Raw genomic sequence first — 23,851 nt, 5'->3', positions numbered from 1 at the left:
ACAGGGATTGTTCTGGGTCCCCTTTTGTTTGTCATTTATATAAATGATTTGGATGAGAGTATAGAAAGCATGGTTAGTTTGCAGAAGACACCAAAATTGGTGGCAAAGTGGACAGTGTAGAAGGTTTTCTAAGATTACAAAGGGATCTTGATCAAATGGGTCAAAGGGTTGAAAAATGACAGATGGAGTTCAATCTGGATAAATGAGAGGTATTCGATTTTGGTGCAACAAACAAGGAGTAGGGCTTACACAATTAGTGATAGGGCCTTGTGTGGTATTGTAGAACTAGGAGTGCAGGTACATAATTCTTTGAAGTTTGTGTCACATTTAGACAAGTTGTTAAAAAGGTGTTTGGCACCCTTGCCTTCATTGCTCAGTCCTTTGAGAATAGGAATTGGGAAATCACGTTGAGGTTGTACAGGACATTGGTGAGACCTCTACTAGAATACTATGTCCAGTTCTGGTCGCTCAGTTATAGGAAGGATATTATCAAGCTGGAAAGGGTGCACAGGTATGAGGATGTTGCCTGGTTTGGAAGGTTTGAGTTATGAAGACAGACCTGATAGACTGGGACTATTTTCACTGGAGTGTAAGAGGTTTAAGGCAACTTGATAGAAGTTTATAAATTAATGAGGGGTATAGATAGAGTTAATGTTAGTTGTCTTTTCCCTAGGATGGGCGATTTCAAGATTAGGGAACATATTTTCGAGGTGAGAGGAGAGAGATTTAAAAAGACGTAAAAAACAATTCTTTTATTGAGAGGATGGTTCGTATGTAGAATGAACCTCCTGAGGAAGTGGCAGATGTGGGTACAATTACAACAGGAAATATTTGGAGGGATATGGGTAAGGAGCAGGCAGGTGGGACTAGTTTAGTTTGGGATTATGTTCGGCATGGACTGGTTGGACTGCAAGGTCGGTTTCCATGCTGTAGGGCTCTATGACTCCAAATCAGTCAGGGCATTGAGTATAAAATTTGACAAGTTGCAGCTGTATGAGATTTTAGGCCACATTTGGAGAACTCTGAAGTTCTGTGTCCTCACATTATAGGAAGGACATGAAGTCTTTGGAGAGTGTGCGCAAAAGGATGCTGCCTGGATTGGAAGGTATTAATTATAATGAGGGGCTAGATATGCTAAGATTGATTTTGTTAGAGTGTCTAGGTCGAGGGCAACTTGATCAAAATACATAAAACTTGAGGTGTGGATAGTCAGTCTTCTTCCCCGGCATGGACATGTCAAATACTAAGGAACATAGATTGGAGTTGATTGCGGGGTGGGGGTGGGTGGAGTTCAATGGAGATGTGCAAATAGGAAGCATATCCTTCCTTGGATACAGGGCCCAAAACTGCTCACATTTCTTTGTGATGTGGTCTCACCAGAGCCTTCTAAAACCTCAGCAGTACATGTTTGCTTTGTTATTCTAGTCATTTTGATATGAATGCTAATAAGTTGATGGGATGCATTCTAGGATATTAAAAAGAAAGCAGCTAGAGGGATAGTTGATGTACTGGTAGTAATCTTCTTGGAATCCTCAAATTCTGGAAAAGTCCTAGAAGATTGTAAAGTGGCAATGTAATATTTATTTAGAAAAGGGAAGGAGACCAAAAACAAACTAGAGGCCAGTTAGCCTTATATCTGTTGTTGAGAAAATGTTAAGAGTCTATTATAAAAGGAGGCAATATCAGAACACTTGATTATACATAATATGATCAAGCAGAGTCAGTATAGCTTCATGAAGAGTAAAATCATTCCTGACAAATTTACTAGAACTTTAATGTGGTCACAGCAACAGAAAAAGGGAAAGCAGCTGAACAAATATATTTAGATTTTCAGAAGACATTTGAGAAGGTACCAAACTTGGCCACTTAACAAAATAAGGGCCCTTGTTAGAGGCATATATTAGTACAGATAGAGAATTTGCTAACTAACAGAAGATGCAGTAGGAATAAGAAGGGAGTTTTCAGGATGGCAAATTGTAACTAATGGTATGTCACAAAGATCAGTGCTGGACCACAATTACTTTTCTTATTGACTTAGACAAGGGAAGTAGACATACTACGGCCAAGTTTTCAAATAAAAATAGTGAGCAGGCAAGTGTTAAAGGCATCACAAAGTCTGGTGGGTAAAAATTGAGCAGATGGAATATAATGTGAGGAAATGCAATGGTATGTACTTTGCCATGAAGAAAAAAGGAGCTGAATTATAACTGAAATGAAGACAGACAACAAAAAAAACCCTACAAATCAGGGGCATGTGGGAGTCCTCACCCATGAATTCAAAGCTAGCATCCAAGTTGGGCAGAATCAAGATCCCTGCAGCATGGAAACAGGCCATTCAGCCCTGCAAGTCCATACGAATTTTCCGAAGAGCATCCTAACACACCTACCCTATCCCTGTAACCCCATTGTTCCCCATAGCTAATCCATCTAACTGACATCTCCAGTTGCAATGGACAATTTACCATGGCCAGCCCATCTAACCAGCACATAATTGGATTGGCAATAATGAAGGCAAAGAAAATAACTGGCCTTTATTTTAAAAAAAATTTGAGAATAACAATAGGAAAGTTTTACTAAAATTATACAAGACACTAGTCAGACCATACCTAGGATACTGAATAGTTTTGGGCTGAATACCTGTCAGAATATGGGGCTGATTGAAGACAGAGGAGAAAATTCTTCTAAGTGAGGCAATTCTGTGGAATTCTTTATCACAGAGGGCTGTTGCAGTGGAGTCGTTAACTATCATTAACACAGATAGTGGAGAAGAAGGGAAGAGACACCAATTGGGGGATGGCCTTGCCTACCTGGTCATTCATCTTTCTTCCGCCGAGGGCTCTACTCGTCTCACATACCCTTACCCAAATTTCCGGGCCTTCTACCCTCCTAACTCCAGGCGTCCCTCACCCCAAGCCCAACAACTGTTTTGAGGCTTTTGAATGCAGTATTCCAAAATGGCCTCACCAATTCTGATCTCTGCTGTAGAGAAGTTGTTGTCAAACTTGAAACAGTTCAGAAAACATTTAAGGATGTTGCCAGGATTGGAGGATTTAAGCGATAGTGAGAGGCTGATTAGGCTGGGGCTATTTTCCCTGGAGCAGAGGCTGAGGGGTGATCTTATAGAGGTTTATAAAATCACAAGGGCAACATGGTGACTCAGTGGTTATTATTACTACCTCACAGCACCAGGGACCCAGGTTCAATTCCATCCCTGAATCTGTGTGGAGTTTGCACAGTTTCCCCCCCAGTGGCTCTGATTTCCTCCCACAATCCAAAGACGTGCAGGTTAGGTGAATTGGCCGTGCTAAATTGCCTATAGTGTGCAGGCTAAGTGGGTTAGCGATAGAAAATACAGGATTACAGGAATGCTTTTTGGAAAGTTGATATAGACTTGATGGGCCAAATGGCTGGCTTCTAAGGATTGTATTAGATTAGATTACAGTGTGGAAACAGGCCCTTTGGCCCAACAAGTCCACACCAACCCGCCGAAGCGCAACCCATCCAGACCCATTCCCCTACATTCACCCCTTCGCCCAACACTACGGGCAATTCAGCATGGCCAATTCATCTAACCTGCACATTTTTGGATTGGGGAGGAAACCGGAGCACCCGGAGGAAACCCACGCAGACACGGGGAGAACGTGCAAACTCCACACAGAGTCGCTTGAGGCAGGAATTGAACCCGGGTCTCTGGCGCTGTGAGACAGCAGTGCTAACCACTGTGCCGCCCATATGAGGGACATAATAGGGTGAATAGCCAAGGGTGGGGTAGGGGAAATCAAAACTAGATGGCTTAGGTTTAAGATGAGAATGGAAAGACTTTATATATAAAAAAAAAAGATTTTAGGGTTAACTTTTTCATGCAAAGGAATGGTGCTAGAGGAGCTGGTACAGGCAGCTACAATTACAACATTTAAGCATCTGAATTGGTACATGTATAGGAAAGGTTAAGAGCAATATGGGTCAAATGCTAACAAATGGGACTAGGTCAGTTTAGGACATCTGGTTGGCATGGATGAGTTGGACCAAAGGGTTTGTTTCTGTGCTTACAACTCTGACTTTGACTGGACCCTAGTTCCCAGTTAAAGTCTACATGATGACATCAATGCTTGGAACCATGTGACTTGCTCACTGGTGCCATTTTTAAAGTAGAGACCCTTAGTTCTATACTTAGTCTTGACAGGTGGGTGTAGGAATGTTTCCTACCTTCAATGATGTGCCCCTTCACCCACCCAAACTCCACATAATAGATGAATAAACACCGAGCACATATAGTCTATTTTCATGAGAAAACTTGTCCATTGTGGGTGTTAGTTTTGTAAATGCAGTCCAGTCTGTGATACCCTGCACCTTTTTGCGCCTGTTTTCTGTTAATCAGACAATCTTCTATCCTGAAGAAGGGCTGATGCCCGAAACGTCGATTCTCCTGTTCCTTGGATGCTGCCTGACTTGCTGCGCTTTTCCAGCAACACATTTTCAGCTCTGATCTCCAGCATCTGCAGTCCTCACTTTCTCCTCAATCTTCTATTCATCCCAGTAAATCTTAAGCCTTCATTTCCTGCAGTAACTATTTTTAGTGGCACGTATCAATCACCAATGCCCCTATATCCAATTCACAAGTTGCTTCTTCAAAAAGCTCCAACATATATTTGTTAAAAATACTTCTTTCACAAAACCATGTCGAAGCTACCCAATTACTTTGATCCTTTGTCTAAGTGCCCTGCTTTGTCTTTATTAACTAACACCTATTTGAGACGATTTCAAATGCTATATGCAGTTATTAGTCTTATCTTCTATTACTTTTACAACCTCTAGCCTTACTTGCTCTAGGATTTACACACTTTCCCTGTCAGTTTGTTCATCATTTTCTGTCTACTTATCTTTTTCTTGCCTCAGTTCTTTGACTGACCTCACCTACCTAAATTTGATCCCAATATTTAGTTCAAAACTTCTCTAATTATGCAGCTGTCTAAAACACTGAAGCCCCAAGCAATGTTGAAGTGGAATCCCAATGGTCCAGTACCCACTCTTCCCAGTATTGATGACAGTGGGCCACAAATAAAATCCACTTGGTCCACACCAGACAGACAGTCATATTCATTTCTCTAACTTGATTTGCCCTCTGCTAATTTGCACAAGACTCAGGAAATAATCACGAGATTAGCATTTTTGAGGTCCTGTTTCTTAATCTGGTACCAAGATCATCATACAGACTGTGAAGAACCTCTTTCCTTGTCCTGCCTATGCTGTTGGTAGCCAATGGATCATGAAAATTGGATCCTCCCTCTCTGGTCCCAAGTAGATGTCCTGAATCCTAGAACCAGATAAGCAACAAAATTCTAGATTCATGCTCTTTGCTGCGGGGAACTACCTATCACTATACTATTACCTACTATTACTTTCTTTTGCTCCAGAGACTTGAATTGGTTCCTGTACCGCAGTGGCATGGTCAGAAAGCTCATTATCCTGCAGCCTCACACTCAAACAAATTGAATGAATCTCAAACTGGTTGGACAGTTGTTGCAGTCGTTAAGTACAGTCACACAAACATCCTTGTCCAGTGATCAATTTGGAGCATCTTATCTCAAGGGATATCACCGTTGCCTGGTACAATGCAACCAGATACCGCTCCACACCCTCCCCGCAGTACCTGCAGCTGTGGATCCTTATCACCTGGATTACACCACTGTTCAGATCTTCAATTTTCTGCATTTCCAACACATCAACTGCCCAAAGTCACAAAATGCTTGGTGAACTAAACTAAATGCATCATCTCACATTATTGCAATAGTTTAGTAATGTAATAAGCTTACAACAAGAATAAAAGTAATGGAATCATGAGGTGTTCTCAAAAAAAAACTTCCCTTGACTAGTGTCTTAGTTAATTGTAAGGTATACTTAAATTTTACCTTTCAGTCCCCAATAGTCTCCGCAGTTCTGCATAATTACTCACCAATCAGGAGGTACACTCAGTTCACCATTTGGATTTTATTTCATCAACCTGGTCCTCTCTCAAAGCTGCAGTTATCAGACCCTACATCCTATTTTGCTGCCATCTTGAATATAAGTGTATTTGCTGCTTATTCCTAGCTGCCCTTGAGTTGCTTGCTAGATCTTTTTTTTAAGAAAGGCAATGAACAGTCAACTATATTGCTATGGATCTGGAGTCACATCTAGGACAGACCAATTATGGATGACAGATTTCCTTCAACAAAGAATAAATAAAAAAGAATTTTTACGACAGTTAGTTTCATGGATTACTAAGCTTTATATTTCAAATTTGTTAATTGTATTTAAATCCTCTAGCAAGCAAGCGAGATTTATAACTCCAGTGATATTGTACTGCTATGCCATGATCTTCCACACAAGTTCACCAAAGTTAGAAATAAAATAGAAGATAGTTCAAGGAATAAGCTTGATTGACTACGTCTGGGAAAAACATGAAGCGGTGGTAAATTAAAGGCTCCAAGGATCACTGCCAGAGCTCAAGTCTTAATTTAGAAGGAACTGAATGCATGTTGCAATTTTAATAAAGTTATAAACTAGAAAAAGCAATCAATTTGGAGGAAAGTCAATGGTCTATAAACAAATGTGCAAGTTATATCTACTCAGTAGAGAAGGAATTTTACATAAACCAAAGCTGGTGAAAAATTCTAGATTCTAAAATGGTGTAACGTGGATCTTGCAGCTCCTGAGAGTTACACTTATTTTTAGATTTACTTCTAGATTTCTTAGTTATTACATTTCAGTAGTATTCATTTAAACAAGTACATTAAGGAGGAATGTTAGAGGGACATGGGCTAAGCAGATGTGCTATATGACCATGAATACAGAGACGCTGGGGCAAAATAAAACAGAACCACAAACTAAATTGATAAAGAAAGAGTCAGAAGAGTGCTGGCTTGCTTTTAGCTTTGACATGTAGATTAAAGGGATCCTTGTGTCTTTGTCTACCACAACCACCTCAAATAACTACAGGATCACATTAGTGTTAAAAAGTCAAAAAACACTGCAATTTGAGCTCTTCAGACTACAAAACTCTATCTTCAGATTGGCTGCTAAAGCAGAGAAACATACCCACATCCAATGTTCAGATACAGTTTACAAAAAAACAGGAGTACGGTCAAAAAACTACATTAGATTGTAATCGGTTAGATTAAACAGAAAACTAGCAGTTACTTTCCATCTTTTACATAAAGGACTACAAGCTCATTGGACATCTACTTCAATAAGTTTGCCACAAAAGGGGAAAACACAAGTGAAAAGTTGTAATTAAAAAGGCAAAAAAAAGAAAGCTGAATATTTTAGAGCAAGTGCATCAACCTCCAAAAAAAAATCTAAACATCTCCACCTGATGCCCTTGCAAACAGCAAGTTATTGAAGACTTTTTTCATGGGATGAATAAGTCACTGGCAAGGCCAGCACTTGCTCTCTGTTCCTCATCGCCAATAGAAGATGGGGGAGGCTCTGCTGCAGATAAACTCAAGTTGCTATTAGGGAATTCCAGGATTTTGGTCCAGCAACAAACAGCATAGGATTGGCAACACCACTCAATGTCAGGATGATCTGTAGCTTGCAGAAAGAAGTTAGTCCTCGCATTGCTCTTTTAGAGGGTGGTAGCGACAAATTTGAAAGACACTGTCAAAAAAAAAGGGTTTGACTAAATGTTCCATGACATCTTGTGGTGCGCATTGCTGTCAGTGATGAAGGGAATAAAAGGTTCAAAAGGATGAACGAAGTGCTGTTCCACTCATTGCCATAGACAGACAGAGTGAATTTTGGTGGTACCAAACACACTAAGCAGACAGTATTTAATCAAACTATATTTCTGACTTGTACCCTCAAGGTGATAGAAATGACTTGGAGGTCAGCAATTACATGCCCCAAATTCCAGCTTCTGACCGGCTTTTGTATGCATAATTTAACTGGCTGGCACCTGGTAATCCTCAAAATGTAGACAGTGGGGAAATTGTGGGATCAATGGCATGTTATTCAAGCTGTAAGCTGCTACAGTACCCAAGGAGTTGCAGACTGTACTTAACGGCTGAACATCCTCACTTCTGACCTTATGTTGGAAGGAGGATAATTGATTATGAAGTAATTGAAGACATTTGGGCTTAAGTCACTACCCAAAGGAACTGCTGCAATAATATCACCTGCCCTACCATTCCCAATGAGTTCAACTTTGCAAGTGCTCCTTGATGTCACTCTCAGTCAACCATCACTATCATCAGACAGTTATATGCATCTCAATATTCAAAGCCATATTCAGCAGCAGAACGGATGGATAGAGATGTATAGTAATATTGGACTAAAAGAAAGTTGCAAAGACAGTGAATAAGTAAAATTCAGATCAACCACATAATATAATAAAAAAACTTACCAAAGCTAACATCTGCAGCACACTCAATGGAAGCCAAAGGTTTGCAATTTCCAAGTGATAGTACAGTTGAATTTAGTGTCAGATTTGCAGCATTTCCTGCATTACTACTTGTACTTCGACATGGAGCACCATCAGGTTCATCTTCATGGATAGTGAATGATGGTTTTGTTGGTGCTTTTCCTGCTGGTAGATGGCCAGAGTTCTCACTGTTGCAGTTAAATCCTGATGTTGAAACCTGCAAGTTCAATTTAGAAATATGAAATGGGATTATAGATTTTGGGATATTATTATAGAACTTGAGTATTGCTAGAAAAAAAGAAACCATTAAGTTTTTTTAAATCTTGCCATCAACAGGACAGGTGCAAGAATGTCATATTTCAGAGACAGTAACAATTTATACTGAAGAAAAGGATGCCAATGGGTTGGTCAAGGTGTTGCCATACGAATATACCATTTTTATGGAACGATCACCTTCTTGGCTTGAACACACCATCCGGTTAGTGAACAATACCACTAATGTTGCCAGTGTATAGTAACACCACAAATTAGCCTGCTTCATCTATTGTTCAAAATGTCAAGACACTTTACCCTTCCAAGATAGTTTGAAGTAGACTAGACATTTTCCAGTCAAACAGGTGATGGTCTTAGGTCCAGTTGAGTGTATAGACAATACAAAGAACACCAAACAGGATAAACATTTATCCTGCAGGATAACTGTCATGCACCCTATTTCTGAAATAGAAGAGAACAATGAGCAATGGGTCAGATCCTATTTACAAAAATGTTAATAAGATGAAATTTTCAAGTATATGAAACTGTAGAAATCCTGAGGCATTTATCGACTCGTGATGGTTGGTTTAGCATATTGAGGAAAAAGGAGCTCACGACACTGCTTAGTCTCAAAGTTGAATTCAAGCAAGAGATGGAGCACATTTAGGTAAGGAAGTGCATATACCTGGCTGCAGATTCAAATATAGCAAATTTATTCCATATCAGAAATATGCAGAGGTTGGGGGCCATTCAGTGCATTTTGCATGAAAACCAAAGATATCAATGAGATGGGCCTACAGGGTATCCATGACAACACCATCTAATTGGGTATAGTGGTCATTAAGGCTCAAATTAACTGTCAGTTGCATAGTGCAGGAGAGCAGAGAAGACTTTCAGAAAATAGCAGCATGTCTGGACGCCATAAAGAACAATGATCCCCTGGTATTTTCCATGACAAAGACTTGACCAGAACTGACATGCAAACCAATCAGCACATTTTCTTTTATAAAAATACATCGTACATTGTTGCTCCCTCTGAAATTTGATGTTCTTTTTGTTTGTCCTGCAGAGTGTAAGGCAAGAAAACTTCAATAGCAGGTCTCTTTTTCAGCAAAGCTTAATTCCTTACTTAATATTTAATTATCAAATTTCTTAAACAACATTTGTGATTGCTTTAAAACTGTCAGCTTTTCTTGAAGCCAACTTAAGTTATTTTAAGGACAGACATTTTCAATTGTGGTAGCAAACCCTTACTTCAAACTTAAAAGTATGTTTTTAAAAGCATTTGCAGTAGATCTAGAATTGAAGGATGGACTCAGAAGCAGGAGGGGCAAATACTTGTAACTTTGTGCTTTTTACAAAGAAGCACATGACTGAAAACCAAATGGAGACAAATTCAGTTCAATTGCGATATCTACCCCACCAACATATTTCCAACACCTCTATCTGGGTTCATTTGGATGAAATACAAAGTACTGATTGTGACAAATTTTCAGCTTCCTGAGGTGAAACACAGAATCACCTATGACTCATAGGATCATAGAGATCCATAGCACGGAAACAGACCCTTTAGTCTAACTCGCCCATGCCGATCAGATATCATAAACTAATTTAGTCCCATTTGCCAGCACTTGGCCCATATCCCTCTAAACCCTACCTATTCATATACCTATCCAGATGCCTTTTCAATGTTGTAATTGTACCAGCCTCCACCTCTTCCTCTGGCAGCTCATTCTATACACGCACCACCCTGTGTGAAAAACCTGCCCCTTACGTCCCTTTTAAATTTTCCCCCTCTTATCCTAAACCTATTGGTTTCACAGGTCGGAGCAGCAGAGAGGGCAGACGGGTCTGTACTGCGCTGTAACGTTCTATGCCCTCTAACTCTGGGCTTCCGTACCCCAGGGAAAAGGCATTGTCTATTTCTCTTATCTATGCCCCTCATGATTTTAGGCCTCTAAAATATCACCTCTCAGTCTCTGAGGCTCCAGGAAAATCAGTCCCAGGTTAGTCAGCCTCTCACTATAGCTCAAACCTTCCAACCTTGACATTATCTTTGTAAATCTCTTAGAACATAGAACAATACAGCAAAGAACAGGCCCTTCGGCCAACGATGTTGTGCCGAACATTTGTCCAAGCTTAAGCACCCATCCATATACCTATCCAATTGCCGCTTAAAGGTCGCCAATTATTCTGACTCTGCCACTCCCACAGGCAGCGCATTCCATGCCCCCACCACTCTCTGGGTAAAGAACCCACCCCTGACATCTCCCCTATACTTTCCACCCTTCACCTTAAAATTTACGTCCCCTTGTAACACACTGTTGTACTCGGGGAAAAAGTTTCTGACTGTCTACTCTATCTATTCCTCTGATCATCTTATAAACTTCTATCAAGTCACCCCTCATCCTTCGCCATTCCTTTGAGAAAAGGCCTAGCACTCTCAACTTATCCTCGTACAACCTATTCTCCATGCAGGCAACATCTTGGTAAATCTTCTCTGCACCCTCTCCAAAGCTTCCACATCTTTCCTGAAATGAGGCGACCAGAATTGCACACAGTACTCCAACTGTGGCCTAACCAAGGTCCTGTACAGCTGCAACATCACTTCACGACTCTTGAATTCAATCCTCTGCTAATACACCATAGGCCTTCTTACAAGCTCTATCCACCTGAGTGGCAACTTTCAAAGATCTATGAACATAGACCCCAAGATTCCTCTGCTCCTCCACCTTACTAAGAACCCTACCGTTAACCCTGTATTCTGCATTCTTATTTGTCCTTCCAAAATGGACAACCTCACACTTGACAGGGTTGAACTCCATCTGCCACTCCTCAGCCCAGCTCTGCATCATACCAAAGTCCCTTTGCAGCCGACAACAGCCCTCCTCACTATCTTCTGAACCCTTTCAAGTTTCACAACATCCTCCTTACGATACAAGACTGCAGAAACATGCAATAAATTTAACTTAGTGCAGATGAGAGAACAAGAGTGTGGCTTCCAAATCTCAGCTCTTAGTTATTTGGTGACTATGTTTGCTGGAATTTTGCAGGTGCAACACCTCGATTTACCACAATTATTACATTGATTGATAAACTCGAAGCGTTTGACTCCCAAGGATTCCAGTCATTGAAGGCAAAGGCCTACATTGCTCCACGAAAGGCTTATAGAAAGCCTTTTCTGTTGGCAACCAAAATCAGTCAACTGTTCCTGAACCTTACGCATGCACGATAAACTCATGAGGTGCCCCCCATTTGAACAAAGATCAATTAAAATACTACTCAATCTACACAGAATAATAGAGTACTTGACTTGCCCATATTTACCTATTTTATCATGAGCATGCCCACTCCAGTAGCATCACTGACAAGTTAGACAGTGTGGTTCCGATTCACAAATTCACTCCTGCCGGAGCCACGGAATCTCAGCAATCACGCTAACACTCAGTGACGATTCCCCAACATCTTGATGGCCCGGCGGGCAGAGATGAGCATTTAATGTACCAAAAAAATAAACACACACACCTACACGCTTTAATGTGAAGTTCTTTCGCTACACCAATTATGAGAAGTCATTGGGACGCCTAGCAACTGGGTCGTTTTGGCTGGTGAGCTGATGGAAAATTGAAGTGCGGAGCATTTTGTTTTTTTTTTAAAAACGCTCAAGTATAATTTAATAAAATCGCAGACAAGGGACTGCTGCTGTGAACACTTTACTTTTCGAACACGGGCCAAGGTAAAGGCTTCAACTTGCAACGCGAGAGGACAGTCGAGGGAGTTGTGAGCCGTTGCAAAACGGAAACTGAATGGTGCTGGGGCAATGTGAACTTTACGCCATTCAGTAACACATCCCAGAAACTGTCGGATGATATATCTCACAGGTCGCGGGCCTTCGCCTAATTGTAATTGTAATCGATACCGTAGACCACCACCGCCAACAACAACAACAACTTGGTGCCTGCATCGCCCACCCAGTGACAGCACCTGCCCTCTTTACTTACAGACTTGTGATGGGGCTGTAAAGCCTGGTTACTGTGCAGCACCCCGAGCACCTTCCTGCCCCCGACAGGGGTGGGGGTGGCCATTCTGCCCGCATTCCGCTCCCGGCCCCTCGGCTCCTGATCCTGCCAGCTGGCGACTTTCACGCCTGGGGGCTGCACGTTTTCCCTGGAGGAAGCGTCGCGAGAAGCCCGGTACATTCTCGAGCTCCGGGATTTTTTTTTTAAAAAAAAGGGGGGACAGTAAAACAAAAATCGGATCGATTAAAAAAAAAACTGTACGATATTCTCCTTTTTAAAAAAAAAACACGGGTAAAATACGACGTCGGATTAAAATCGGAATCAGGCCGGGCTTGACGGGCTCGCATCTGTATCCTCTCCCCTCTCTGGCTGAGTCCAGGAGACAGACCAGCTCCAGCGGCCAGGTCCCGCTCTATAATCCGTCCCCCACCTGAAGCCAGACTGCGTGGGATGGCTGGGGCAATTGTTTCCCCTCCCCCCACCACCACCACCACCACCGCCAACCCGACCCCGCGAGCGGCCTGGGACAGTTTGCTCGATTACTGTTTCCAATACCCCTCCCCTCCCCCCCCCCCCCCTACACACAAACTGGTCGGACGTCACCACCGGCAACCGATAAAAACCCATTCAGTTCAAGTGTCCCGCGTCAATTGAAACCAGCCAATGGGTGCTCGGCGCGCGGGTCACGTCGGTTCCGTTTCAGATTTGAATTTTTTTTACCCCCCTCCCCTACTTATTATTCGCGCGGTCCCGGTTGTCAATCAAAAAGAAGAAGAAAACGGCTGCAGGGAAGAAGGAAAGAGTTGCTTGACGTGAAAACAGCGAGTGAGTGCCTTCATGGAGATAGAGAAATATAAGTGCAACATATCAACATCAGGGTAAACATACCACTAGCAAAACGAAAATAGTTCACATTTACGTTGTCACTTGCACCCCCCTCCCATTTATTTTAATATTTTCTTCAAAGTGTTCGTTCATAATGTAGTAGAGTTAGAAAAAGGCGTTTTGTGCAGATTCTCATTCTTCACTTTTGAGCCTATATAGGAAATAGGAGCACTTAACATGCTCTGCCATTTAAAAAAGATCATGGTTAATCTGTTTGTTTTAAATTCCACATTCTCATCTGCCCCTAAAAACCTCTGATTTTATTGCTTAATAAAAATGTATCTATCTTTGTCTTAAAAGATGTTCAATGACTCCACCTCCACTGCCTTGAGGCAAGATTCCAACATGTTGAAACCAACATGTGTCTGAAAAGGGTGACCTTTCATTTAAAAAACTTTTTTATCACAAGTATTAGCAATTTTGCTTTACCACAAATCATATCACAGGCAGACTCAACAGTTCACAGACAGTGTCAGGATTGTTCAGTAATTACCAGGTATAATGATAAGGAGGTGCCAGTGTTGGACTGAGTGGGTAAAGTCAGAAGTCACATGACACTAAGTTAAAGTACAACAGGTTTATTTGAAATCACAAGCATTTGCAGCCCAATACTTTCAGGTGACGGGGTCAAAAGCTTGTGATTTCAAATAAGCATATTGGACTGTAATTTGGTATCACGTGACTTCTGACCTGGTATAAAACATTAATGTGAGAAAATTCAGACATACTTTGAAAAATATCTTTTATTTTCAGTTAACATGTCTATTTATGGATACTAAAGAAATTGGCTGTTTGACTGGTAAACAGGCAGAGAACTGGAACCACTCAATGTGATGGATATAGACCACTGAAGGGTTTGTAGATGACAAAGATGAGGGTGTCCTGTGGAAGCAGTGGAATGGGATAGGGGACGTCCTCGGCTTGCTCAGACTATTGAGTGTGGGAGTTGAGATGACTTATTGTAGTTGCACAGGACATTGGTGAGGCCACTTTTGGAATATTGTGTACCGTTCTGGTCATCCTGATATAGGAAGGATATTATTAAATTGGAGAGGATGCAGAAAAGATTTACAAGGATGGTACCAGGATTGGAGTATTTGAGTTATAAGGAGAGGTTGGATAAACTGGGAGTTATTTCACTGGAGCTTAGGAGGTTGATGGGTGACCTTGGAGAGGTTTATAAAATCATGAGGGGCAGAGCTAAGATGAAAAGCAAAGGTCTTTTCGCTAGGATTGAGGAGTTAAAAACTAGAGGGCATAGTTTTAAAGTGAGAGGAGAAAGACTTAAAATGAACACAGTGGCACAGTGGTTAGCATTGCTGCCTCACAGCGCCAGATACCTGGGTTCAATTCCCGCCTCAGGCGACTCTCTGTGTGGAGTTTGCACGTTCTCCCCATGTCTGCGTAGGTTTCCTCCGGGTGCTCCGGTTTACTCCCACAATCTAAAAATGTGCAGGTTAGGAGAATTGGCCATGCTAAATTGCCCGTAGTGTTAGGTGTAGGGGTAAATGTAGGGGAATGGGTCTGGGTGGGTATGCTTCGGCGGGCCGGTGTGGACTTGTTGGGCCGAAGGGCCTGTTTCCACACTGTAAGTAATCTAATCTAATCTAATCTAATCTAAACTTGAGGGGAAATTTTATAACAGAGGGTGGTTTGTATATGGAATGAATTGCCAGAGGAGTGGTAGATGGAGATGTAGTTACAACATTTAAAAGACATTTGGACAGGTACATGAATAAGAATATTTAGAGGAATATGGGCCACATGCAGGCAAATGGGACTATTTCATGTGGTCAGCATAGATAAGTTGGACCAAAGGGTCTGTTTATGTGCTAGATGACTCTATGGGAGGCAGCACTAATGTGCTGAGTGAGGTGATTTTGAGAGAGGATCAGCCAGGAAGCTCCAAACTTTGGCTCGAGAACAACATGATGTGTATAATCTAGACAATTCAATAACTCAATTGGGGGTTCAATAATTAGCAGCAAGAGAATTAGCGTCCCATACAGCTGTGAATGGGAGAAGAGAGGGAATATAGCCAAGATAAAGTAAGACTTGAGGTGGCTGGAGAGGAGATTTTCCAAAACAAGGAAGAAAGTCCCATTGTCATGATTTTGTTGCATCATGTACATCATACCCTACTTTCACTTGTATAAGTATTGCCTTTGTTTGTTTTACCAAAATGCAATAGATCACATTTATCCATTCTTCAACCCATTGACTCAATTGAGCAAATCTCATTGTAATCTTATATAATCTTCTCCACTGTCCACGATACTACAAACTAACTATAGCAGGATGGAAAGTGCATAAGAAAGAAAGAAAAATGGTAAAGGCAGAAGTGTACTTTTGGTGATTAAGGATGAAATTACTTCAGTAAGTATGGATAGAACAAGAAATAAGTAGATACTGGAGACTTTGTGGGTAGAATTAAGAAATATAAAGATATTTAAATCTGTAGTGGAAGTTGTGTATAGTTACCTTAAGAGCAGCTGTGAAATGGTAGTTACACAAATGTAGTTAAAACAAGTATACAGTCAAGGCAGATTGATTTTAATAAGGCTTTTTAAGCTTCATATAGCATGAGACCTGTCTCAGAAAGGTTAATTTCTTGAATGTGTTGGGATTATTTTCTGCAATAATAGAACCAAAAAGTTGATAGATTAAGTAAAAGGGCAAAATAATAGAACATATAACAGTACAGCACAGTACAGGCCCTTCGGCCCTCAATTTTGTGCCAGCCTTCTATCCTACTCTAAGTTCAGACTAACCTGCATACCCTTCATTGTACTAACTTCCATGTGCCTATCCAAGAGTCGCTTAAATGTCCCTAATGTATCTGACTCTACTACCACTGCTGACAGTGCATTCCATGCATCTAACACTCTGTGAGTAAAGAACCTACCTCTGACATCACCCCTAAACCTTCCTTTAATTACCTTAAAATTATGGCCCCAGTGATAGACATTTCGTCATCAGAAAACGTCTCTGGCTATCTTCTCTATCTATGCCTCTCCAACATCTTGTCCACCTCTGTCAAGTCACTCTCATCCTTCTTCACCCAAATGAGAAAAGCCCTAGCTCCCTCAACCTTTCTTCATGCGACGTGCCCTCCATGAGGCAGCATCCTGGTAAATCTCCTCACACCCTCTCTAAACCTTCCACATCCTTCCTATAATGAGGTGACCAGAACACAATATTCCAAGTGTGGTCTAACCAGGGCTCTATAGAGCTGCAGCATAACCTCGCAGCTCTTAAACTCAGTCCCCCGCTAATGAAAACCAACTCCCGATGCACCTTCTTAACAACCCTATCAAAATGGTGGCAACTATGAGGGATCTATGGACATGGACCCGAAGAATCCTGTCTTTAACCATGTATTCTGCTTTTAAATTTGACCTTCCAAAGTGAATGACTTCACACCTTTCCAGGTTGAACTCCATCTGCCACTTATCAGCCCAGATTAGAGTGGTGCTGGAAAAGCTTCTTCAGCTTTTGCCCAAACGTTGATTTTCCTGCTCCTCGGATGCTGCCTGATCTGCTGTGCTTTTCCAGCACCACTCTAATCTTGACTCTAATCTCCAGCATCTGCAGTACCCACGTCCGCCTACTTATCAGCCCAGTTCTGCACCCTGTTAATGTCCTGTTGCAACTTACAATAGCCCTCCAACTATCCACAACTCCACCAACCTTCATGTCATCGACAAACTTACTAACCCAGTCTTCCAACTCCTCATCCAAGTCATTTATAAAAATCACAAAGAGCAGACGTCCCAGACAGTTCCTTGCAGAACACCACTGGTCAGCGAGCTCCAAGCTGAATACTTTCCATCTACCATCACCCTCCATCTTCTATGGGTCAGCCAATTCTTTATCCAGACAGCCAGATTTCCTTATATCCCATGGGCTCTTTATTTTCTGAATAAGCCTACCAGGGGGAACTGGATCAAACACCTTGCTAAAATCCATGTACACTACATCCACTGCTCTACCTTCATCAACGTGTTTCGCCATATCCTCAAAGAATTCAGTAAGGTTTATGAGGCATGACCTGCTCCTCACAAAGCCATGCTGACTATCTCTAATCAAACTATAGTTTTCCAAGTAACCATAACTCCTGTCTCTCCGAAACCTCTCCAATACTTTCACCACCACTGACGTAAGACTGACTGGTGTGTAATTCCTAGGATTATCCCTATTCCCTTTCTTAAACAAGGGAATAGCATTTGCCAAACTCCAATCATCTGGCAGTACTCCAGCGAACAGTGAGAATGCAAAGATTATTGCTAAAGGTTCATCAATCTCTTCCCTCGCTTCCTGTAGTAACCTAGGATCTGGGCTAATGCCCGAAATATCGATTCTCCTGCTCCTCGGATGCTGCCTGACCGGATGTGCTTTTCTAGCACCACATTCTCGACTAGGATATATCCCATCTGGCTCAGGGAATTTACCAAACCTTATGTTTTTTAAAATTTTCAGCACATCCTCCTTCCTAACATCAACCTGTTCTAGTATATCATTCTGTTTCATGCTGTCCTCAGAAACATCAATGATCCTCTCAGTAGTGAGTACTGAAGCAAAGTATTCATTAAGGACTTCCCCTACTTCCTCTGACTCCAGACACAAGTTCCCTCCACTATTCCTGATCAGCCCTGCCCTCACTCTGGCCATCTTCTTGTTCCTTACAGAAGTGTAGAATGTCTTAAGCTTTTCCTTAATCTTACCCACTAAAGCTTTTCCATGCCCCCTTCTAGCTCTCGTAAATCCATACTTCAGTTCCTTCCTGGCTACCTTGTAACCCTCCAAAGCCATCTCTGATCCTTGCCTCCTCACCTTAAGCAAAAATGGATTTCAATGTATGCAAATCATTTACTTTTCACTCAAAGAGGACAAAAAAGGGTACTTACTTGCTTTCGCTTTTGGGTTTTCCCATGAAATGTGGGGTCATCGCAATGCTGATTGATCACCTTCCTTAAATGTAAATTTTGGATATGATGGGTGATTTTACAGCCAGATGACCTTGCTACCACAAATTCTGGCAATTTATCTGTTGGGGATTGGCACTAATACAAATAAGCATATCTGCAGTCGCAGTGCTGGGTTAGCCCCACGGTACTTTCTAAACATTAAAATCTAGAAATGGTGGATATCCATAGAGATGTTGTGAAACTTGAAAGGGTTCAGGAAAGATTTACAGGAGTGTTGCTAGGGTTGGAGAATTTGAGATATAGGGAGAGGTTGAATAGGTTGGGTCTGTTTTCCCTGGAGCTTCGGACGCTGAGAGGTGACCTTATAGAGATTTATAAAATCATGAGCAGCATGGATAGGATAAATAGATAAAAAGTCTTTTCCCTTGGGTGGGGGAGTCCAGAACTAGAGGGCATAGGTTTAGGGTGAGAGGGGAAAGATATAAAAGGGATCTAAGGGGCAAATTTTTGACGCGGGGTGATACGTATATGGAATGAGCTGCCAGAGGATGTGGTGGAGGCTAGTACAAGTGCAACACTTAAAAGGCATCTGGATGGGTATATGAATAGGCAGGGTTTGGAGGGATATGGGCTGGGTGATGGCAGGTGGGACGAGATTGGGTTGGGATATCTGGTGAGCGTGGACGAGTTAGACCGAATGGTCTGTTTCCGTGCTGTATATCTCTATGACCATGTTAGCGATTCAGGTAAATAGATTATTAAAATTTCATGACAAAATGCCGAAATCTGGCTTTTATGTTTAGAGCACTAGTCTGCAAGGGAGTGAAGACATGCTTCCATTAAACAAAGTTTAATCTAAATATTAGAGCTAGACTTTCCAGGAGTAAAATTAGGAAACCATTCTACAAATAAATAATGGCTGAAGCTTGAAATTTTCTTCTGCAAATGACAAAATTGAGATCAATCATAAACTTTAAATGTGATTGATGGATTTTCTTGGCTAAATGTGTTCAAGGATGTGCGACAAACGCAGATAAGGTTGCAGATAATTGAACAGGTTTCAGAGGTTAAATGGGCTAATGCTCTTATGCTCCTAATAATAATATAGAGAAGCAATAGGAAACATTGAAATTGACATTCAGCAGAAAACTAATAGCTGCATCACAGTTGTTGAAACCAATAAAATCAAACCTAAACACTGTTAACGTTATTTCATTGCAAAAATAAGCATTGCCACCAACAATATTATATTGATTGAATCAATTCATCTAAAATAACCGGATTATTTTTACATTGCAATGAATTTTGGAGAAAGTGAGGACTGCAGATGCTAGAGAGTCAGAGTTGAAAAGGGTGGTGCTGGAAAAGCACAGCAGGTCAGGCAGTATCAGAGGAACAGGAGAGTCGACGTTTCAGGCACAAGCCCTTCATCAGGAATGTGGAGGAGGCAGGGGAATGAGAGTTAAATAGGGTGGTGGGGGTGGGGGTGGGGCTGGGGCTGGGGTGGTAAGATAGGTGGAAAGGCGATACCTGGATGCAGGTGGAGGGGGGGGGTCATTGTGATAGGTCGGTGCTGAGGGTGGAGTGCATTGGTGGGAAGGAAGATGGATAGGTCAAGAGGGCAGTGCTGTGTTGGAGGGTTAGATCTGCGATGAGGTGGGCAGAGTGGAGATTTGGAAACAAGTGAAATCGAGGTTGATGCCATGTGGTTGAAGGGTCTCAAGGTGGAAGATGAGGCATTCTTCTTCCAGTTGGCAGGTGGCTTTGATTTGGCGGTGGAGGCAGCCCAGCACATGCAAGTCCCTGGGGGAGTGGGAAGGTGAGTTGAAGTGATCAGCCACAGGGCGATGGGGTTATTTGGTGCGTGTGACTCAGAGATGTTCCCTTAAGTACTCCGCGAGTTAGCCTTCTATCTCCCCAATGCAGAGGAGAGCACATCAAGAGCAACGGATGCAGTAGATAATGTGGGTAGATATGCAGGAAAATCTCCACTGGACGTGAAGTGATCCTCTGGGGCCTTGGACAGAGGTGAGAGGGGAGGTGTGGGTGCAGCGCCAAGGTAAGATGCCGGGTGTGGACCTAACAAGGGAGTCGTGGAGGTAATGGTCTCTGAGGAACACAAATAGGGATGGGGAGGAAAATATATCTTTGGTAGTGGGGTCTGATAGTAGATAGCTGTGGATAATACGCTATAACCAGAGATTAGTCGGGTGGGAGGAAGTGTAGTCAAGGTAGCTGTGGGAGTCTTTGGATTTGAAATAGATGTCTGCGTTGAGTCGGTTGCCGAAGATGGAGACGGATAGGTCCAGGAAGGGATGGAAGATGTCGGAGATAGTCCATGTGCACTTGAGGTCAGGGTGGAAGGTATTGGTGAAGTTGATAAACCATTCAACTTCCTCGTGGGAGCACGAGGTAGCGCCAATACAATCATTGATGTAGTGGAGGAAAAGGTGGGAATGGTGCCTGTGTAACTACAGAAGATGGACTGTTCCATGTACCCTATGAAGAGACAGGCACAGCTGGAGCCCATGTCGGTGCCATGGCATCCACTCTGGTCTGATAGAAGTCGGAGGATTCAAAGGAGAAGTTGTTGAGGGTGAGGACCAGTTCCGCCAACCAATGAGTGTGTCGATGGAGGGGGACTGGTTAAGTCGACAGGAGAAGAGGAAATGGAGGGTTTGTAGGCATTTGCCATGGGGAATGGATCTGTATAGGGACTGGATGTCCATGGTGAAGATGAGATATTGGGAATCGAAAGTTCAATGAATCTGTTTGGTATTCCAGTTTTTCTTAGCACGATATTGAATTCAAATGGGACTAAACTTTTTACTTTGTAAATTGTTGCAAAAAAACTATTTTCTCTATATTTTATACATTAAATGCTTAAAAAGAGTGAAAATGTTATGATGGAGGCAAATCGAGAAAATAAATTTATACTTGACCCTTTTTAAGGATTACAACTAATAAACAACTTAAATTTAAAGCCTACTTTCAACAAAACTAATGGGAACTTAGAAAACTAATTCTTAATACTGTTAGTATCCATAAGATACATTAGTCTTACAGTATTAACCATTTGCCGAAGGCAACACAGGGCTTGAGAAATTTTCAGTAATGTTTTTATTGAAATGAAAATGGCTGGAGGCATTACCACTTACATTTATTGTTAAGGGTTAACTAGAACACTTACCAAGAAGATAATTTTTTGATTACAGAATGTAAATAATCTACTTGTTATTCTGTAGCCTCCAATCTTTTTCCTGTTTCTTCCCTTGCTCATTTGATCAGAAACACTCTATTCATCATATCACTGTTTTCAGAGCATGTCACCAAGTCAGTTTTGCAAATTTAAAATAAAAATTGTTACCCATTGTGTTTCTTTTATAGGCATAAAATGTGCACAAAACAAACTCAGCTGGCTGGACTGCTGTTTTAAGATGTAGAGAGCAACACAAATAGTGTGGATTCACCATGACAGCCCCAACTTCTCAACCTTGCCCCTCGCCCGAGGCATGATGACCCTCACATTAAAGTCAACCATTCATCTCTCTACAATGAGAGCGCAGCTCAATGGTCCTCTAATTTATGATACCTTCCACAATTTGATGATTGAGAGGAGACTGCTGGACTGGGTTGGATTTGTCCTGTTTTTTGTGGACAGCACATAACCTGGGTAATTTTCCACATTGTTGGGTAGTTGTATTGAAACATTCGGAGTGTGGCAACTTCTGGAGCATATATCTTCAGTCCTTTTGTCAAATATTGTCAGGGCCGACAGCCTTTGCAGTATTCGATGTCTCCAGCCATTTCTTGGTATCACGTGGATGAATTGAAAAATTGATGACTGGCATCGCTGACACTGGGGATGTCTGGAGGAGGCCAAGTTGGATCATCCTCTTGACATTTCTGGATGAAGATTTATCTCTTGCACAAGTATGCTGGGCTCCTGGGTCATTGACGTTGGGGATACATGTGGAGTCTCCATCTGTGACCAACTGTGTCCAAAACCACTGCATCTCTCTCCAGACTTCTTTTGCAAAAGCCCATTCCAGAAGAAGACGTGTAACTGTCTCTATCCAAACACCACCTCTTCCCCGCCCCCCCCCCTCACCCCACCCACCCCCCCCGCCCCTCCCTCCCCGCAATTTTCAGGACAGCCTACAGTGGAGCAGAAAGTCTGGGCATACAGAAAGGATCTCACCTTCTCACCACCAGCCAAGCAACACATGGTCTCCCTGCAGATTTGGTCTATCTTAGACCTCCAGACAAAGTGGGCGATGGCTTCAGTGACTGCAACGACACAGGTTCTGAGAATGGACCAGTACAGCATCAGAGAAAGTGCCTCACACCTAATGACTAGATTTTTACCCACAATGGAGGGGGAGCGGTCCTCCCAAAAGCCCAGTTTCTGCCTCACTTATAGATGCTCATGAGTCTGCGCACTGACAGCAGATCCGAACAAAAAATGGCAATGTCATCCATTTTCAGAGGGCCTTTGACCAACAGGCCTCCATTGTCTAGACTCGCATCTTTCCTGATAGACTTCTACACAGCACACAAAGAAGCCAGTAGTGACTGGGCAGTCCTGCCTGACTCCAGATCTGATCAGGAGATTTTCTGATTCCCACCTGTTGATTGGCACTGCACTAATCATGTTGGTATAGAGCATAGAATCATAGAGATGTATAGCACAGAAATAGACCCTTCAATCCAACTCGTCCATGCCGACAAGATATCCTAACCCAATCTAGTCCCACCTGCCAGCACCTGGCCCATATCCCTCCAAACCCTTCCTATTCATATACCCATCCTGATGCCTTTTAAATGTTGCAATTGTACCAGCCTCCACCACGTCCTCATTCCATGCACCACCCTCTGTGTGAAAAAGTTGCTTCTTAGGTCTCTTGTATATCTTTCCCCTCTCACCCTAAACCTATGCCCTCTAGTTCTGGACTCCCCCACCCCAGGGAAAGGATTTTGTCTATTTATCCTATCCATGCCCCTCATGATTTTATAAACCTCTATATGGTCACCCCTCAGTCTCCAACACTCCAGGGAAAACAGCCCTAGCCTATTAAACCTCTCCCTATAGCTCAAATCCTCCAACCCTGGCAACATCCTTGTAAATCTTTTCTGAAACCTTTCAAGTTCCACAACGTCTTTCCGATAGGAAGGAGACCAGAATTGCACGCAATATTCCAACAGTGGCCTAACTAATGTCCTGTTCAGCTGCAACATGACCTCCCAACTCCTGTACTCAATACAATGATCAATAAAGGAAAGCATACCACACACCTTCTTCACTATCCTATCTACCTGCGACACCACTTTCAAGGAGCTATGAACCTGCGCTCCAAGCTCTCTTT

At 42.2% G+C, this 23,851-nt stretch overlaps 1 protein-coding gene across 1 annotated transcript in view; it reads right to left on the bottom strand.

Annotated features, from left to right (window-relative positions):
* The window catches only part of ccna2 (cyclin A2), a 33,015-nt gene extending 19,852 nt beyond the window's left edge, over positions 1-13,163 (bottom strand). Inside the window, exons 1-2 of the mRNA XM_072584223.1 lie at positions 12,655-13,163; positions 8,384-8,618 (exon numbers count right to left, since the gene is read on the bottom strand). Coding sequence (XP_072440324.1) covers positions 8,384-8,618; positions 12,655-12,852 — 433 coding nt within the window. The 5' untranslated portion in view covers positions 12,853-13,163. The remainder of the gene's footprint in view (positions 1-8,383; positions 8,619-12,654) is intronic.
* Between the last annotated feature and the right edge of the window lie 10,688 nt (positions 13,164-23,851).

This window comes from Chiloscyllium punctatum, chromosome 14 (genome assembly GCF_047496795.1).
Source record: "Chiloscyllium punctatum isolate Juve2018m chromosome 14, sChiPun1.3, whole genome shotgun sequence".
Taxonomy (NCBI): domain Eukaryota; kingdom Metazoa; phylum Chordata; class Chondrichthyes; order Orectolobiformes; family Hemiscylliidae; genus Chiloscyllium; species Chiloscyllium punctatum.
This window is presented reverse-complemented; position numbering and strand designations above follow the sequence as displayed.